This window comes from Martes martes (genome assembly GCF_963455335.1).
Source record: "Martes martes genome assembly, chromosome: 10".
NCBI classification, from domain to species: Eukaryota; Metazoa; Chordata; class Mammalia; order Carnivora; family Mustelidae; genus Martes; species Martes martes.
The window spans coordinates 99,576,217-99,593,138 of record NC_137898.1 but is presented as its reverse complement, the minus strand read 5'-3'; the positions used below and the strand labels follow the sequence as shown (position 1 = coordinate 99,593,138).

Below are 16,922 nucleotides of genomic sequence, written 5' to 3'. Positions count from 1 at the left end.
ACTCAGTAATTACAGGATGGATGGATGGATGGACGGACGGATGGACGGATGAATAGATGGGTAGGTGGACAGATAGTTGGATGGATAGGTGGATGGATGGATAGACAAACAGATGGACAGATGGATGGGATGCTATAAAGGCAAAGAACGAACCATTACAACCTCTGACCCCAAAGAAGTTAGAGCCTGGACAGAACAGCCCAATGCCAAGAACTAGCTATAGATCTTCAGACAACCCCTTGAACTAGTACTAGGGAAAGTGCACCAGTGGCCTAGGTCTACTGCTGTGTTCATCAGGTTGGGCTGTTGGAGTTGTTGCCTTCTCTGGGGCTGCCCTTTCACAAGCAGCCGTGGGGCCTGCATAGGCTTCCCGTAAATCCCTGCCTCCCCCTTCCTCCACACCCAACCCCACCCCCCTTGCCAGGCCAGTATTGTCTTGAGAAAGAAGAACGTCAGCAACCCCACTCCTCTGTCTTCTCCCCATGAGGTGGGAATGTCCAGGGTTAGTTGACTGGCTCTAACAATGGACCCAGGGTCTCCTGATCTGTTCCCCGAGTCACAGCTCTACCACTGTCCAGCTGTCCAGCTCCAGTTGGCCTAACTGGCTGTCTGCGCAGCCCCTACCACACACACATTTATCTTCTAACTGCCTTTGGCATAAACCTTGTCCCCGTTGTACTTGCTGGCTTTGTTCCCTGAGTCTGTGTGTTGAGGGGTGACAGTGGCCTGAACATCACAGAACAGGCTCGAGGATCACCTGCCTGTGGCCTTCTGAGTGCCTCTCACCTGAGACTCCTGCGCTGTGCTCCAGCCCTCGTGCCTCCCTCTGCTGACCTTCTGCCTGTCCCTTGGCTGGAAAGTGCTCTAAAGATAATCTGGCCCTGTTGGTTGAGCCCTTGCTATATACCAGAGACAGTGCTAATAATTGCTTTCCAAATATTATCTCATTGATTCCTTAAAGAACTTTACCAGGTAAAGTCTCATCACCCCCGTTGTGCAGATCAGCAAACAGGCTCTGAGGCGAAACATGTCCAAGGTCACGTGGCTGCGGAGTGGCAGAATCGGGCTCCAAGCTCAGATGGGTCCACAGCATGTTCTTTTAATTACTGCACAGAGCTGCCCTGAGCACACGCCAGGCTTTGCTTCCCTAGCGGGACCTCAGTCATCAGATCCTGCTGCCGGGGCTCCCCGCCCTGCCCCAGCAGGCAGGCCCTGCTCAGCTCTCGTCTTCCTCTGAATAGATAGGCCTGCTTCAAAGACTCCCAATGTGACAGCTCCCTCTGTCCTCTGGCCATCCCTCACTCACAGAAATGAATTTGCTCCAGGAGGTCTTGGGGCGTTCAACTTGCTCGCTGCCGCGGCTTGGCCTCCCCATCTCACGGTTCCTGGCCAGCATCATGATAGGCTTTGTGGGGCTTATTCGCAGACTATTTTTCTTGCCATCCTAGAGCTCGTCAGGAGCCACTGACATCCCACCATTTGTCAGCGTGAGAACCAGACCTGTGTGGTTCATGCCAATGGCAGCGTTGGCAGCGATGGAAGCCGCCGCGAGCCCTGTGCTGCTCCAGACCTTTCCAGAACCTGAGGAATTACTTCTCATCTTCTGCAGCCCTCAGATAGGCTCCCCTGCTTGGTGACAAACTCCTGCTCCGGCCGTGTCTACATTTGCAATCCAGGCAGCAAAACAAAGGCCTACATTTTTTTTTTTTTTTAAACGGCTGCATGGGGCCCAGTCAGTAAACTTGGACTGCTCAGAAAGACACCGTCGACTCTTGCCAGATGGATCCCTTCTCCCAATTCAGGAGACACCCGGAGCAGACTGCCATGTCCTGGAGGGTGGTGGAACGGCGGGCCAGGGTCCTAGCTGGGGCCCCAGCTGGGGAGTGGTGAAAAGCAGGGCGCCGGCAGGACACCTAAAGAGAGGAGATGGGGTCAGGGGGTATAGCCGGGGTGTCCGTTGGTGTCATCCTGGCCGAAAGAGTCAGTTGCAGCAAATCAGGTCGAAGGGTTCAGCCTTCTGGAAACCCCCACCGGGCAGGATGGTGCAGCCCCCAGCAGAGGCCAGGTCCTGGGGGCTTCAAAGGGACTAGGCAGAGGATGGAGGCTGGACTCTAGAATCAGCCACAGCATAACAATGGCAGTGAGCACTTACTGAGCACTGAACATTGACTCTGCATCAGGCCCCACACCTTAGCTCATTTAATCCTCACAACCCTATGAAACAGAAGCCATTACCCTTCCTGCTTTGCTTACGAGCAAACAAGTTCAGAGAGGCTAAGCGGGTTGCCTGAGGTCACACAGCTATCAAGGAGCAGACTTACACCCAGGGCCCTCGGACAGGGTTTCAAGACCCACCTCGAGTGGGGGCTGCCCAGGGCTGGAGGGTGATGGCAGCTCCCAGCAGGGAGGACAGGCTACCCCAGGGCATGGCCTGGTGTTCAGCAAAGAGTTGGCCCCTCCGGAAGTTTAGTAGTCTGTCAGCTGTTTGGACTAGATGAGGGATCTAGGCTTTCCTACATCCAGATGCAAATGCAAATCTAGTTAAAACATGCAGCTGTTCCTTTCTGCCCTTCTTGAATTAGAAGTCACCCAGATGTTTACATGGAGATGTGCAGTAGACATGCCAGGCTTGAACTGACCTTTCTCGGGGTGTGTGAAATCCCCAGCCTGAGGCACAGTTATTGTGGCCGTGGTAGCACCCCCCACACCACGTGTTTTCTGGGCTTTTCTTTCCCAAAGAGTCATCACGAGGCTCCGTGTCAGACTTGAAGGTAGGCATTCTTTCTTCTGCTTGGGCAAACCACTGAACTTCTAAAAAAATTTTAGATATAAATAGATATATAGGAAAGTACAGAGATCTTTAAGTGTCAGCTTGATGAATTATCTCAAAGAGAAGGTACCTGTGTGGTCACTCTCCGGGTCAGGAAATAACACCATTAGTAGGACGCAGAAGGACCCTCATCCCTGCCGCACCAACATGCCTCCTCTTCTCTCTACAGCCCCACTCCTGCCCAAAGTTAGCCATTATCCCTGATTTTTTTTCTTTTTAATTTTTTATTTAAGCTGAATTTGCCAACAGAGTACATCGTTAGTTTCAGCTGTAGTCTTCAATCATTTATCATTTGCGTGTAACACCCCGTGCTCATCGCATCACGTGCCCTCCTTAATGCCCGTCACCCAGTGACCCCACCCCCCACCCGCCTCTCCTGTCTCCAATTTAATACCTCCTGACTCTGCCGAGCCTCATTCCCCAGTCTCTAAACTGGCTACTGCTGACCTGGCGGGTGTTGTGGGGCCAAAAGCAGTCTATGCAAAGCCCCTTGGGGATGTGATTATACGTGGGCACACAAGCCACATGGGACACAGTGGGACACCTCTCAGAAGTGGATCAAATATGCTTCATCACCCAAGAAGGGTGGCCAGAGGTTCATGTGACTTCTCTCACTAGCCTCTTCAAAAACCTACAGGGAGGAGCGCCTGGGTGGCTCAGTGGGTTAAAGCCTCTGCCTTCAGCCCAGGTCATGATCCCGGGGTCCTGGGATCGAGCCCCGCATCGGGCTCTCTGCTCAGCAGGGAGCCTGCTTCCCTTCCTCTCTCTCTGGCTGCCTCTCTGCCTACTTGTGATCTCTGTCTGTCAAATAAATAAATAAAATCTTTAAAAAAAAAAAAAAAAAAAAAGAAAAAAAAAAAAAACCTACAGGGATCCCTGAGAAAATGCCCTTCTGCCCTTTGCAAGGGTTTTGACTTGTGCGTGTACTGATAAGAGATGAGAGAAAGGCTGGGGGCTTCCCGCATTCTGGGTCTTATTGGTCGGATCATTGCTCCCTTCCTCGTGCCTTTGGGTATGAGGGCTGGGGGGCTGGTGTGAGGCGGGGCTGGGACCTCCCTCCTTGTCCAGCAGGATCACGAGGCGTGAGCAGAGACGTGGAGGGGACTTGTTGGCGCAGAGCAGAGAGGAACAGCGGGGAAGCCTCTGGAAGTTCAGCAGTGCTTCCCACAACTGGTGGTCATTGATTTCATCCCACAAAAACCGTCCTAATAACGGGGCTGTTGAGTGACACTGGGTTTCATTACAAGGCTGACGGGTGGGAAGGGAAAGGAAAGCAAGACAGCCCCGTGGGCTAGTGGTACGGTCGGATTCCTCAGAAGCCCCTTGCCTGAGCCTGTGTGACCGGCTCCCGCAGTGTGGACTTGGAACCTTGAGGCCCTGGGTAGATGTTGAGCCCGTGTGGTCGGTGCAAGCCTTCTGCTTATGAAGTCAGGGCTGCAGGACTGATCCCCATGTGGGCCGGTGAGCCGTGTTCTGTGGCGGGGCCCCGCACTGTGCCCCAGCACTTACCCTGTGCCAGACTGGGCAACGGGCCCGAGGGTGCAGACTTGCCAGTGACAATTCCATGCCTCTCAACGCCTGGCCTGCTGGTGACTTCACTGTCTGGAGGGATTTCTCGATTCCGGGGGGAAAAGGGGGTGTTTGTATTAGAAATGTGTGTCATCTTACACATTTCAATAGGATTCTGTTTCCTTTATTTGACGCGTGATTGCTGGCGTGTCTTCAGAACGTCGAGTGTGATGGTGAGGATGATGATGGTGGTGACGTGGTGTGAGCAAGCCGAGCTCAGGGCTTCGGGGCACAGGTGTAACCTGCTTGGACCCAGCTGTCGCCGCTGTTCCTTCTTCGTCCCATCCCAACCACACAAACACTGTGTCATGAACGTAACACACATTGGTTTTCCAATTGTAGGATTTTTTTGCATTTCCTCAAAACCTATGCCGATGTTTTGAAACAGTATTTTTTTAGCAGAATTGAAGTTGATCCTTTAATGTGAAACCCGCAAATAAAAGAGCTTATGCCTCTGTAGCATCTCCTGTTCTGGGCATTGTTCTAAGGGCTTCCACACAGTAATTCATTTGGTCTTTGGAAAGCACGTATGCAGTATGTATGAGTCCTGTCCCCATTTTCCAGATGAGGAGACTAAGGTACAGAGAGATTAGGTAACTTGCCCAAGATAAGCGGCTGGTGAGTGGCGAGGTAGGCCCTGGAGTGTGTTCTCTTAGTCAAAACACGACTACAAAATTGCTCCCCCAGCGCAGAGTCAAGGTAAGAGAGTAGTGCGAACAGAGCTCCTACTTTCTTTGATTCCCCTGTTCGTTCGTCAGATGTTTGTGGGGAGCCCACCACATTCCAGGCCCTGTTCAAGTCTCTGGGGGTACATGTACCTACAAGGAAGTACAGGCTTCTGCCTCCTGGAGATTGCGTTCTAGACAATAAACAGCTGAATGAATAAACAAAGAGGACAATTTTGCATCATCATTTTTGCTGTGAAGAAGATAACACAGGATAATAAGACAGAGAGTGTCAGGGAGGGGGTCCTTTAGATGGGCACACAGGGAAGGCCGCTCTGAGATCTGAGCAGTGGGACAAAGCCAGCCTAGCCACGGCGAAGGCCAAGGCAGAATACCGCAGCCAGAGGAAGGAGGAGATGTGAAGACGCAGATGAACTCTCGAGGTCGGAGGAGCAGGACAAAGGCCAGCGTGGCACACGCATGGCGAGTGGGCAGCAGGCACAGGTGGGCTGGGGTCAAGAATGACACTTGTCCCTTTAACGACACGGGTTTGCACTGCATGGGTCCGCTCATACATAAATGTTTCTCTGTAAATACAGTACAGTATTATAATGCAGAACAATGTATTTTCTCTTCCTTATGATTTTTAAAATTTATTCTATTTTATTTAAAACCAATTAATTAACATACAGTGTATTATCAGTTTCAGAGGGAGAATTCAGTGATTCATCAGTTGCATATAACACCCAGTGCTCATTACATCACGTGCCTCCCCATGTCCATCACCCAGTTACCCCAGCGCACCCCCCCCGCCAAGCAACCCTCTGTTTGCTTCCTGTGATTAAGAGTCTCTTACGGTTTGTCTCCCTCTCTGATTCCATCGTTTTAAATTTCTCCCTCCTTTCCTCGATGCTCCTGTTTTTTTTTCTTACCCTTTTGATTTTCTTAATAAATAACACTTTCTTTTCCCTAACTGACTTTATTGTAAGAATACCGCAAGAGCATACATACAACATGTAAAATAGGTGTTAATCGACTGTTCGTTATCCGTAAAGCTTCTGGTTCACAGTAGGCTATTAGTCGTTAAGTTTCAGGGGGAGTCAGATGTTACACATAGAGTTTCGACTGTGCGGGGGGCCAGTGCCCTATCCCTGTGTTGTTCTGGGGTCAGCCTGTCCTGTTTGCTGAGAAGTGTGTACAGGTTCCTTTCCTGGGGTCCGTGCACACCCGAGGGCCTGAGGATAGCATTAACACTGTCCATAAACTTGGAAGGGACAAATTGACATCTATTTTTTTTTTTCCTAAACTTAAGCTCAAATATGTTATTTCCTTCAATGACAGCTGTGGGCAACAAACAGTCGTGATATTTTAACCACACCTGCGCCATTGTCATTGCTGGTGTCACTGTAATGTTGCTCTTAGACCGACCTCTGGCTCTTCTGTGCCCCGGTAGCGCAAAAATGGAAAAAATATTTTGACAACCGTCTTTCTGCACCCTACAGTTAGGCAATACAGCAAATGGAATAAACATCTGTAAATGTTTCTAAAGAAGGGGTTAAGAGACCTCAGCAGAGTGCGAGAAGGGTCGCCAGGCGTAAAAGCAATGAAGAAGTCAGTATAGTATAGAACGGTGTAATCTCCGTTAGTTTCTCAAAAGCCTCCTCTGGCTACAGTCAGAAGAGGGGCCAGTGAGAAGCAGGACCTCACCTGAGCTCCATTTACATAGGTTGTTACCTCTAATCCTCCCAGCAACCATGAGTGATTTTGCCCATTTGAGAGAGGAGGAGACCGAAGCCCAGACTTGAGGTAATTTGGCTCAGTTGGTGGATGGCGGGGCTGGGATTTAAACATACATCTGTCTGACCCCAAAGGACAGGAGGGTCCATGGCCCGTGAATGGGAGCCTGGGACAAGAGATCAAGGTGAACGGCATCCGCTTGGACCCCCGCACCATATCACCTCACCTGTGGATGAATGGGTGGCCCCTACTCATTCTGCCAGATTCTGAAATCTGCCCACATAGGCCAGTAATGCAGCCCTGAGCCGAGCCAACTAAATATTTCATGGGGATTTTAATTTAACTCTAAAGAAATTCATCCAACCCTGGGAGCAGACTGCCCCTTGGAGAAATAGCACTGGGGAGCACTTGGACCCGTGGATGACATGCCACTTCCCCGGGAACGCTAATGTGCCTGGGACCTCTGCTCCCCGAGCATTACTGAGGAGGGACTCAGTGCAGCGAGCACAGAGAAATCCCACAAATGTGGCCTTAGGTTGGTTTGTGAAAGCTGTGATCAGAGCCTCCCTCTGAACAGGTAGCAGGCCTTCTTTGGGGCCTGGGTGCTGGCTGGGTTAGGGTGTGGGGGTGTGTGGGTGTGTGTGTGTACGCATATACGGGTATAACAGGTGACTGACTGCCTGCTCTCCTCTGTTCCCTCATCCTTGTTTCCGTATCCTGGGAAGGGAGGAGAGGTGGGGCTGGCATCTGGTGTCTCCAGCAGACGAGGACACTGTTTTGCAAGCGCCCTGTGAGCCCCGAGAGCGAGTTTATCCTTGACCCCGTGCACAGCGGGAGGGGTGGGAAGTCAGCCTGCCTCCCACCACTGGAGAGCAGATGTGCGCACTTTTCAGGCTTGTTATTAGGAAGGCCTAAATGATGACTTTCGGGGAAGCTTGAGCCAGGAGTGGGAGTGAGCTTCCCTGTCTCCTTCAGATCCTGCTGCCGCTCTGCCTGGTGACCTCGTGAGTCATGGCAGGTTCCCTGGGCGTCTCACTAGGCGGGGGAGGAGTGGGGAGGGAGAAAGGCACCCAGCGGGTGAATCGATCCAAAGACAGGAAGTAAGCAGATAATCTAATTTGAAATGGGCTGAGCTGCAGATGTTAATCTGCTCACTGCGCAGCAGGAAAGGACTGGGGGCCAGCAAGAATCTGGAAGGAGCTCCATGCAGCCAGTTCTGCCTCTTCTTGCTGGGCCCAGGATGGGCCTGTCCTCACCATCCCTGTGCCTTCCCCCGGGGGAGCAGGAGAGCACAGGCCGGTTCCTCTCCTGCCTGGGGCTCCAGGGCATAGGCCTGGGAGGGCGTGGGGGGGAAGGAGACTGCTGCCAGGGATGTGGGGCATTGAGTCGTCTTTAGGCTGGAGGAGGAGGATTGTATCTTACCATGTCTGGATCATGACCTGAATCTGGTTCTACCATTCTGACTTGCTGATAAAATCCCTCCTGCGTACAGGCTTGCGTCAGACTTCAGCCTCATTCTGTGGTCAGCGAAGAGGCCCTCGAGGGTAAGCCACGTTTGGTGGGCTGTCCTGTGTCCTGCAAGGTTGGCTGTGCTGGTTGTCCGTGTAGGGACGTATTGGGTGCCCACTTTGGGAATCCCCCTTGAACAGTGCAGCCATCAAAAGTACACAGCCCTGGGCACTGTGTGGCTCGGTCAGTTGGGCATCTGCCTTTGGCTCAGGTCATGATCTCAGGGTTCTGGGATCGAGTCCCACATCAGGCTCTCTGCTCAGCAGGGAGTCTGCTTCCCCCTCTCCCTTTGTGTTCCCCCTTTCTCTCTCTCTCTGTCTCTCTCAAATAAATAAAATCTATTTTTAAAAAAGGGGGGAGGTACACAGTCCTGAGACTACATGTGGGTCTGAAGCCAGCTTTCTCCATGTCCTAGCTTTGTGTACTTGAGCAGGTTACTAACCTCTCTGGGCTTCGGTTTCCTTGTCAAACAGGGCCAATGGCAATGATGAAATGCTACATATGTTAAGTATTCTAAAGACCTTGTCCCTGCTTCTTATAATCCGATGGGGAGCTGAGATAGGCACCCGGATGCCCACACCAACGGTAATAACAGGAGGGGCTAACATTTACAGAGAGTTATTCTGTGCCAGGCCTGGCTTGACATGGCGTGCTCATTCGATTCCTGTAGAGACTCTGTGAAGGTGGGAAATGTTGTCATGCCCCCTTTACAGAAGAAGAAAGTGAGGCACAGAGAAGGTAAGTGCAGAGCTGACAGCCAGCTAGTAAGTACAGGGTTGGAGGAGGAGCCCTGGGCCCCCTGCTCTGATCCAGGGCAATGCACGGCATACGCCCCCCAGTGGTACAAGCGGTGCATTACCGCCTTTGCTGATTGAGCAGGGGAAGGACTTACTCCTGGGGAGGTGACTGACATTTTTGCAGAGCAAGTAAACTGTGAATGGACCTTGAAGACCCAGTGGTTGGGGGTTGGACATTCGAGGTGGAGGACACAGGTCGTTGGAGCCATTGCTGTCGGGAAGTGCAAGGTGTGTTTGGAGTCAGCTGCTTGGGGCCGCAGGGGATGCTGGGAAGTGAGACTGAAGTCACCGGAGTTCACAGGATTGTGGATAGTTGGCTAAGAGGGAGGACAGGTATGGTTGTCATGGTGTGAAAGTTAATTTTTTTTTTTTTTTTAAGAAAAATGAGGATGGTGTTTTCTTGCCTCTCTTGAATCTTTTCTTCACTAGAGCCAACTGAATTGGTTGAGGGTTCGGGACACAGTCTCTGAAGCCCAACTGCCTGGGTTTGAATCTGGTTCTGCCACTTACTTGCTGTGCAACCTTAGGCAAGTTCCTTAACCTCTCTGAGCCTCACGTTCCTGATCTGTAAAATGGGGTAATCACAGTAGCTTGCCCCATACGGGTCTTGTGAGTGCTAAGTGAGATAATATGCAGCAGGTGCTCAGTCCAGTCCCTGACACACAGGAAGGGCTGTAGACATTAGCCGCCTTAGTGTTACAAATCTTATCTTGTAGGCCATCCACTGCTTAAAATACTCAGGGTCCATCCGATTCCTCTTCAGTGTGTTGCCTCTTCTGCCTGCCTCTCCAGCCTCATCTTACAGCATGCTCCCCAGCCTTATGTCCTCCAGCCACCCTGGCTTTCTTCCAGCCCCTGGAATGCACCAAGCTTCCTCCTGTCTCAGGGCCTTGGCACATGCTATCCCTTCTCCTGGGAGTGCTCACCCCAGGCCATCCCACAGGTAACTCCTGCTCAGGCAACTGCATCTCATCTTGGGAAAGCCCCTCCCCCCACCCCGGACCTCCCAGACTCTGTCAATGCTCTGTTCTACCTTCTCGTGGTGTCTTCTAGGACCCCTTCATAAAACCTGTTACAGCCGTAATTTTACAAACATTTACTCTAACGGTCTGATGACGGGTCTGCCTCCCCAGTGGACTGTCAGGGGCTGTCAGGGACCATGCCTGTCTCTCAGCACCTTGCCCACTGCCTGGGTCAGGGTGGAGAGTCAGAAAAGAGGGCTGAGGGAATGCTGAGCATCGCAGATGGAGGAAGAGGCACCGAGTTCTGCACACTGTCCCTGCCTACCCCGAGAGCCCACACTCAGGTGGGGGGAACCCAGAACACAGCACTTACAGGAGCTCGACGAGCTCAGTGTCCCCATATCACCCTCAGCCAGAGCCTAACGCACATGATCCCTCGCTGCCAAGCCAAGCTTGGTGGACTCGGAGCTCCTTCCTGTCTGGGTGTTAACGCGTTATGCCAGCCCCGTTCTCCCAGCCTTAAGCAGGCCTTGCTTGGAATTCCGTAAGCCTCCTCCATATACGGGGGATCTCCCGAGCCAATTACCTTGGAATGAAGGTTTCCAGGAATGCTCAATACAGCCTTATTCTGTGTAGCATTTTCTCATTCCATCTGTAGCCTCCCAGAGCTTTCCAGAGTTAAGTAACACAATTACAGAGTTAAATAAATGACAGCAAAGAATGCGAGGCACTGTGGGGCCTGAGCGGCAGGTGAAATAAAGTGTGCGCAGATGGGGCCTGCAGAGGGGCAGGAAGTTGCTGGCACTGGGGAGTGGCCGGCTGCCCCAGGGGACAGGAGGCTGGGGACGTGGGGGGTTGGAGTGCGGGGAGGGGGAGAGTGCTGCAAAAAAAACAAAACAAAACAGAGAGAAAAGATCTGGAAGCTGATCACAGATAGCACAGTGGAAGTCAAAGGAGGCTGGGGACATCATTTAATCTGCTGTCCCCAGAGGAGAATCACATAACAAGGAAGAGACTGTGGGAAAGGACTGGGTTTGGTCTTCAAGCTGGATGTCAGCTTTTTCCTTGAGTTTTCTAAGCAGTGGGACAGGATGAGGCCTAAGAAGGTCCTTATGTGAATCTTTGGAGACAGGCAGTCACACCAGTGTTAACAGCTCTGTGTCTGTCCCGGGTCACCTGGAAGAGACCACCAGTGGCCAAGTGTCCAGGGTCCCCTGCCCTACATGGAGCTAGAAGAGGCCTGGCTGCCCTCCCCAACGTTCCTGCTCAGCATGGGTTAGGATACTCTCTGCAGAGACTCTTGTAGGCCTCCTGGTGGCAAACATGCACCGGGTACTTACTTTGAACTGGGCCCCCTGCTCGCGTCTACAGAGTTTCGTCTCACTCAGTTACTCAGCAAAGCTAGGAGGTAGGTCCGATTATTATCTCCGCTTTATATGTGAGGAAACTGAGCCTCAGGGAGGTTGAGTGACTTGCCTAAAGTCACACAGCAAGTCGGTGTGTCCTAATGGAATCCAGACAGGTCCGTCCCATCCTAAAGGCTGAACCTCAGCCCCTCATCCTGCGGCCTCCACAGCTCCCCCAAGGCCTGGCAGAGCTCTCCAGGGAGTTTGGGTTAGAAAGCTCTTGCACTCCCGTCATCTCTCTTAACTCTCACAGTAAAATGAGTCCCAGAGAGGCTGAGTGGCTAGAGGCGTGCGGTCTTCGGCCCTGTCCTGTCCTCTTCTGAGCTCGGCTCTATGGCGGAGAGGGGCTGCAGGGCAGGGGGAGGGCGGGCTGAGGCCACTGGCAGTCTACCCTTGATGCTGGGGCCCTGCCGAGGAGATGGGAGAGCATTTTGCCCAAAAGGGGGCAGCAGCTCTCCAAAAGAGGAGGAGGACACAGAAGAGTGCTTTGTTCCCTTCAGACAGTCCAGGAGCCAGGGCTGCCATCAGACTCCTTCCTGGTGGTAGCTGCCGGGGCTGCCATCAGACTCCTTCCTGGTGGTAGCCGTGTTCTCAGGGAGGCGCCAGGTGGGAGCCAGGGCTCAGGCAGATGCCGCCTGGAGCCCTGCTGTGAATTTGCTGCCTTCTTCGCAGCCAGGCCCCAGCTCCCAGGAGAAGCACGGCAGCCGCACGGAGCCTCCAGGCTTTGATAGCAATGGGGGCAGTTGCATGACCCCTATTTAAACTCCATGAGCCAAAGGATAGTCTGTTTTGGAAGTGACCTCCAGGCCAGCTCCAGCCTGCCCTCCCCTTGCAAATTCCGCAAACATCCAGGAGATAAAAGAGGGGGATCTCTCAGTGGCAGAACATGAAGCTCTTCAAAGAACACTTTCAATCAAAAATGGGGAGGAGAGAGGTCTTTCTCTCGGAGGGAATGTATTTATATGCCCCTGTGTGTGTGCGCATGCACACACACACACACACACACACACACTCAAGACCAGGAACGCCGTAATGCATACAGAACTTTCTGCCACTTCTCTTTTATCAGCCCTCCTCCTGTTTCCCTGGCTCTGGGGGATGCCTACCTTTTTTGGTTGCCCACCCCGTGGCATTACACTCCCAGACCTGCTGTCCAGATGGGGGTGTCCCTTCCTGACCTTTCTGGACTTCTTTCCCTAAAATAAAATGTCCCCGCCTGGGGTCCCTGTCGGCTGCTGGTCTTTGCTGACCAGTCTTCGAGTTTCTTCCTCCGAGCTCCTTCTCCTCGTCTATTCCAGAACATTCGATTCTGCGGACCACCATCATCATCTTGAGCAAAACAGGGGCCCGTGGAAGTAAACTCTACCTGTTTGAGGCAAGCGAAATGAAAGTGTGGGGTTTGGGAGCCGGAGAAGACAGTATAGAAGGCATTTGGTGGGGCCTTTTCATCTGACAGGATGAAACTTCACCCCAGAAAATGGAGTAACTCGTCCACGGTCCCAGTGAGCTGTGGCTTGGCCGCAACCAGGGCCACGTCTTCTGATGTCCTATCTACAGCTCTTTCTGCCCGAGAGCACAGCCCTCCTGCCCTGAGTGGCCAGAGATGCAGAAGGGCTCGGACAGACGGGCAGCCTGCCCTCCCTTCCCTCCTTCCCCTACGCCAATGGTTGCTGGCATTGTACACTCCCAGCCCACTTGGCTTGTTAGTTTGGTTTCATGGCATATTATCTCCTTCTCTAAGACTGCTTTATAGCATAATGTCTTTTTAACTAAGGTGAAATAAAATAAACGCACGTCTTTTGGAATAATTGGATCCCCAGAGGTTGTCGCTAAATTTCGGGGGGTGTTGAAGCCAAGGTAGATAATTACTATTCTATACTGAGTTGATTAAATAAAATAAAACAAAACAAAAAAAGCACCACCATGAAACCTCCATCATGTCTTTTAGCTTGCCATGGCTTTTTTCCATCCCACTCCTCCTTCCCTGCCTCCTCCCCTGTCTCTAACTTACTCCTGACCTGGGGCGGGGGCGGGGGGGGAGGGGACTGGCTGGTGGCCATGAATCAGCAGTGTCCCCGTGGGCAGTTTTTCCGTTTGACCCAGTTTGGGAAGGGTCTGTCTGTGAGTAGACAGAGATGCCCTGTCCGAGCTTGGGCCACACACTCTCCCTGGGAATCTGGTCATTCTGCACACACCCAGGAAAGGCTTTACAGCCATGACATCATTGTTAGCCAGCTTTTATAAACTTGTGAACCAATTTCCAAATTCCAACCCAAAGTTTGCCCTTTTGGGATGTGTGGGTGGCTCAGTCGGTTAAGTGTCTGTCTTCAGCTCAGGTGATGATCCCGGGGTCCTGGGATCGAGTCCCGTATCGGGCTCCTTGCTCAGTGGGGAGCCTGCTTCCCTCTCTCCCTGCAGCTCTCCCTGCTCCTGCTCTCTCTGACAAATAATAAATAAAATCTTAAAAAACAAAAACAAAATTTGCCCTTTTGGGGCGAAAGCTGTGGGTAAGGAAGAGAAACCTGTGGGTAGAGTTGTTGAGTTCAGTTAATTTGGGGGGCAGGATCTATGTTTTTAAATAACCAGAGAAAGGACTAAAAGCTCTGTTTATCTTTGCCCACTTTATCCGTTTTGGTTTTCCTCCTCTTTTCTTCAATTCCTTCAGTTCAACCCAAATGACTCTCGTCTCCTCCTCCCAAGGTTCATGCAGGGCTTGGCTGCCAACTAGCTAGAAGCCCACCCGTGTGGGACCCGGCGCTACACCTGCTGGGTCTTTGTGCTGGGTTGATTATCTGTTGGTCTACACCTGTGCTCTCAAGCGGGTGGAACTGCAGTCGGTGCCACCGTCACAGAGGGGCCGAGGTTCTGAAAGACCCAAGCAGCCCTCCAAAGAGCCCCCAAGTGAAAGCATTAACAATCTTCTAATCAAACTTCGTTTTTTAATCTCTAGGGTTGATTCACTGGATAGCAGTAATCAGCACTCTCTTGGAAAAATACAGAAAGAGCACAATGAAGCATTCACATTTTTCATTTTATATTAAAAAATCTCTTACATCCGCACCCTAGTTTCTTTTCTTTGCACCTGGCCTGCCTTTATAAGGCCCTGAGTTCGTTAACCTCCGCCAGATTACATGGCTGCTCCAGCAGACGGAACGTGGATCGGGAGTGGAGGCACAAGGTTGAAATGCGGGAGAGACTGACCTTTGCCAAGAGATTTATCCTTCTTGTACGCAAATCGCAGATTCCCTTGTGTGCGGAATGAGGGCCAGCGTGTCTCTTTCTCTATTTTCTTTGCAGTGATTTAGGGAGAATCATGCACGTGTTCGCATATGTGCGTGCGGTCATTCAGAGACGCCTGGCCTGTTCTCAGATTGCTGGGGACTCCACTTGTCCTCCTTTCTGTCTTCCTCTCTTCCTTCAGCTGCTCCCCCAGAATTAGAAGAAGGAGTTAAGCTGACATGGAAGCCAGTGGAGGCCAGTCTGAGATACATGCCTCGGTTATAAAACGTGGTTCTTCGGGGCGCCTGGGTGGCTCAGTGGGTTTAGCCTCTGTCTTCGGCTCAGGTCATGATCCCAGGGTCCTGGGATCGAGCCCCACATCGGACTCTCTGCTCAGCAGGGAGTCTGCTTCCCCCCAACCCCCCGCCTGCCTCTCTGCCTACTTATGATCTCTGTCTGTCAAATAAATAAATTAAATCTTAAAAAAAAAAAAAACATGGTTCTTCAATATTAGTGGATGTCAGAATCAGCTGCACAGCTCGTTACCAATACAGATGCCTGTGTCCTACCCACCATCTGATCCAGGGGGCCCAGGGTGTGACTCAAGAATTTGCATTTTAGTCAGCCTCCCACATGATTCTGATGCAGGTGGTCAGAGATGAGATGTTGAGAATCTCTGTTACAGAATCTTTGGGCAGGGACCAATCTTTGGGCAGGGACCTGGCATGGTCTTCACCTCACATCCTCGGTTTAAGGACGAGGCCAAGGATGTCTAGGGACTAGCCTAGGTTAGGGAGTTGGTGAGGGACCCAAACGGAACGCTGGTTCTGGGCTTTTCCCCTTTGCACCATGCAAGGGAAGCAGACCAAGAGGAGGTGAGTTTGCTTTGCCAGGGGTTGGGTTTAAATAAGGGACGAGGACGAACTGTCTGGCAAAGAGGAGCATTGAGGAAGCCGATCACGTTGAATTCAGACTCTCATCAGATGTGGGCATCTGTGGTGTCATGCGAGGGCCGAGAGCACGTCTTCAGAACAAATTCTGGTGACTTTTACATGGAAGGCCACAGAACCTTCTTTTACTTCTTTGGCACCTGAACTGTAACCTCGGCAGCAAGATAAGGGTCCAGGGCCCCGGGAGGCCCGAGGTCCAGTCCCGGCTCTGACAAGGACAAGCTCTGTGTGGTGGGGCTGCCCTCTCGGTTCCTTGGTGGTGTTAGCTTATCTCTCTCTTTTGTGGTTGCATCCATTTTCTCTCGCACCCCAAGTCCCCCCACCGAGGTTCCTCTTGAGCCTCGCACCTCCGTCAAGTTCTGTGGACTGAGCAAATTGGGAAGTTGAATTTAAAAACGACTTCCTGTTGAGAATCCAGCAGCCTCTGTGCCAGTTCTCCCTCTCCTTGGGCATTTTGAGACGGTCCCTGAACAGTCCTCTGCTGTTTGTATTTACTGATGTGTCTAGAGGCATCTGGCCACGAGAGTGCCCAAGTTCGAGCTTTAGCACCGTGTCCTCTCGTGAATGATTGTTCAGGTCTGAGATGGCTCAGGGCTACCCAGAGTCCCTCCCCACGCTGAGAAGCCGGACCAGAGTGACATCTCCCCAGTAGGGATGGCCTCTGGCCACAAGTCCCTGTCCCTGCATCTCACCTGGGCCGCCCCACTGATGGGATCTGTCTGTCCCTTTCAGAAAGCGGACCTGGCCGTGGCGGGCCTCACCATTACTGCGGAGCGGGAGAAGGTGATTGATTTCTCCAAGCCATTCATGACTCTGGGAATTAGCATTCTTTACCGAGTTCATATGGTAAGAGACTTATTTTATAAGCATTTATGTCATTAAAGTTATTTGCATGCAAACACTGAGTTATATGGTAATAATGAATGACTCACAGAAATATTTAGATTTCAAGACTTAAATGCAAATGAGCTGGGCTATTTTTTCCCCCATCAGCTGTGCGGACTCGCAAACAGGAAGAATGGAAAAGTCACACTTGTGGGCTTTCCAGTAAAAATTGCTTCTGCCTCACTGACTAGGGATGGCTGAGAGCAAGCGCTCAGCCCTGGGTGTGTGGTGTGTCGGTGAGTGAACCCGTTGGTCACTCTGCTTCCTCCTGGGGACGGGGTCTCCAGTCCAGATAAGTCATCCCAGCATTTTCAAGGACTTTGCTGATTCCCAGGTGCATCTCTGTTCACTCTGAGCATTGTCTGGTGAGGGAAATGCAGACTCCATTCTCTC

The 16,922-nt window shown here is 51.8% G+C and overlaps 1 protein-coding gene across 1 annotated transcript in view; it reads left to right on the top strand.

The window, feature by feature from the left end:
• Window positions 1-16,922, top strand: part of GRIK4 (glutamate ionotropic receptor kainate type subunit 4) — a 289,498-nt gene that overhangs the window by 230,400 nt on the left and 42,176 nt on the right. Inside the window, exon 12 of the mRNA XM_080817730.1 lies at window positions 16,377-16,490. Within this exon, the coding sequence (XP_080673856.1) occupies window positions 16,377-16,490 (114 nt within the window). The remainder of the gene's footprint in view (window positions 1-16,376; window positions 16,491-16,922) is intronic.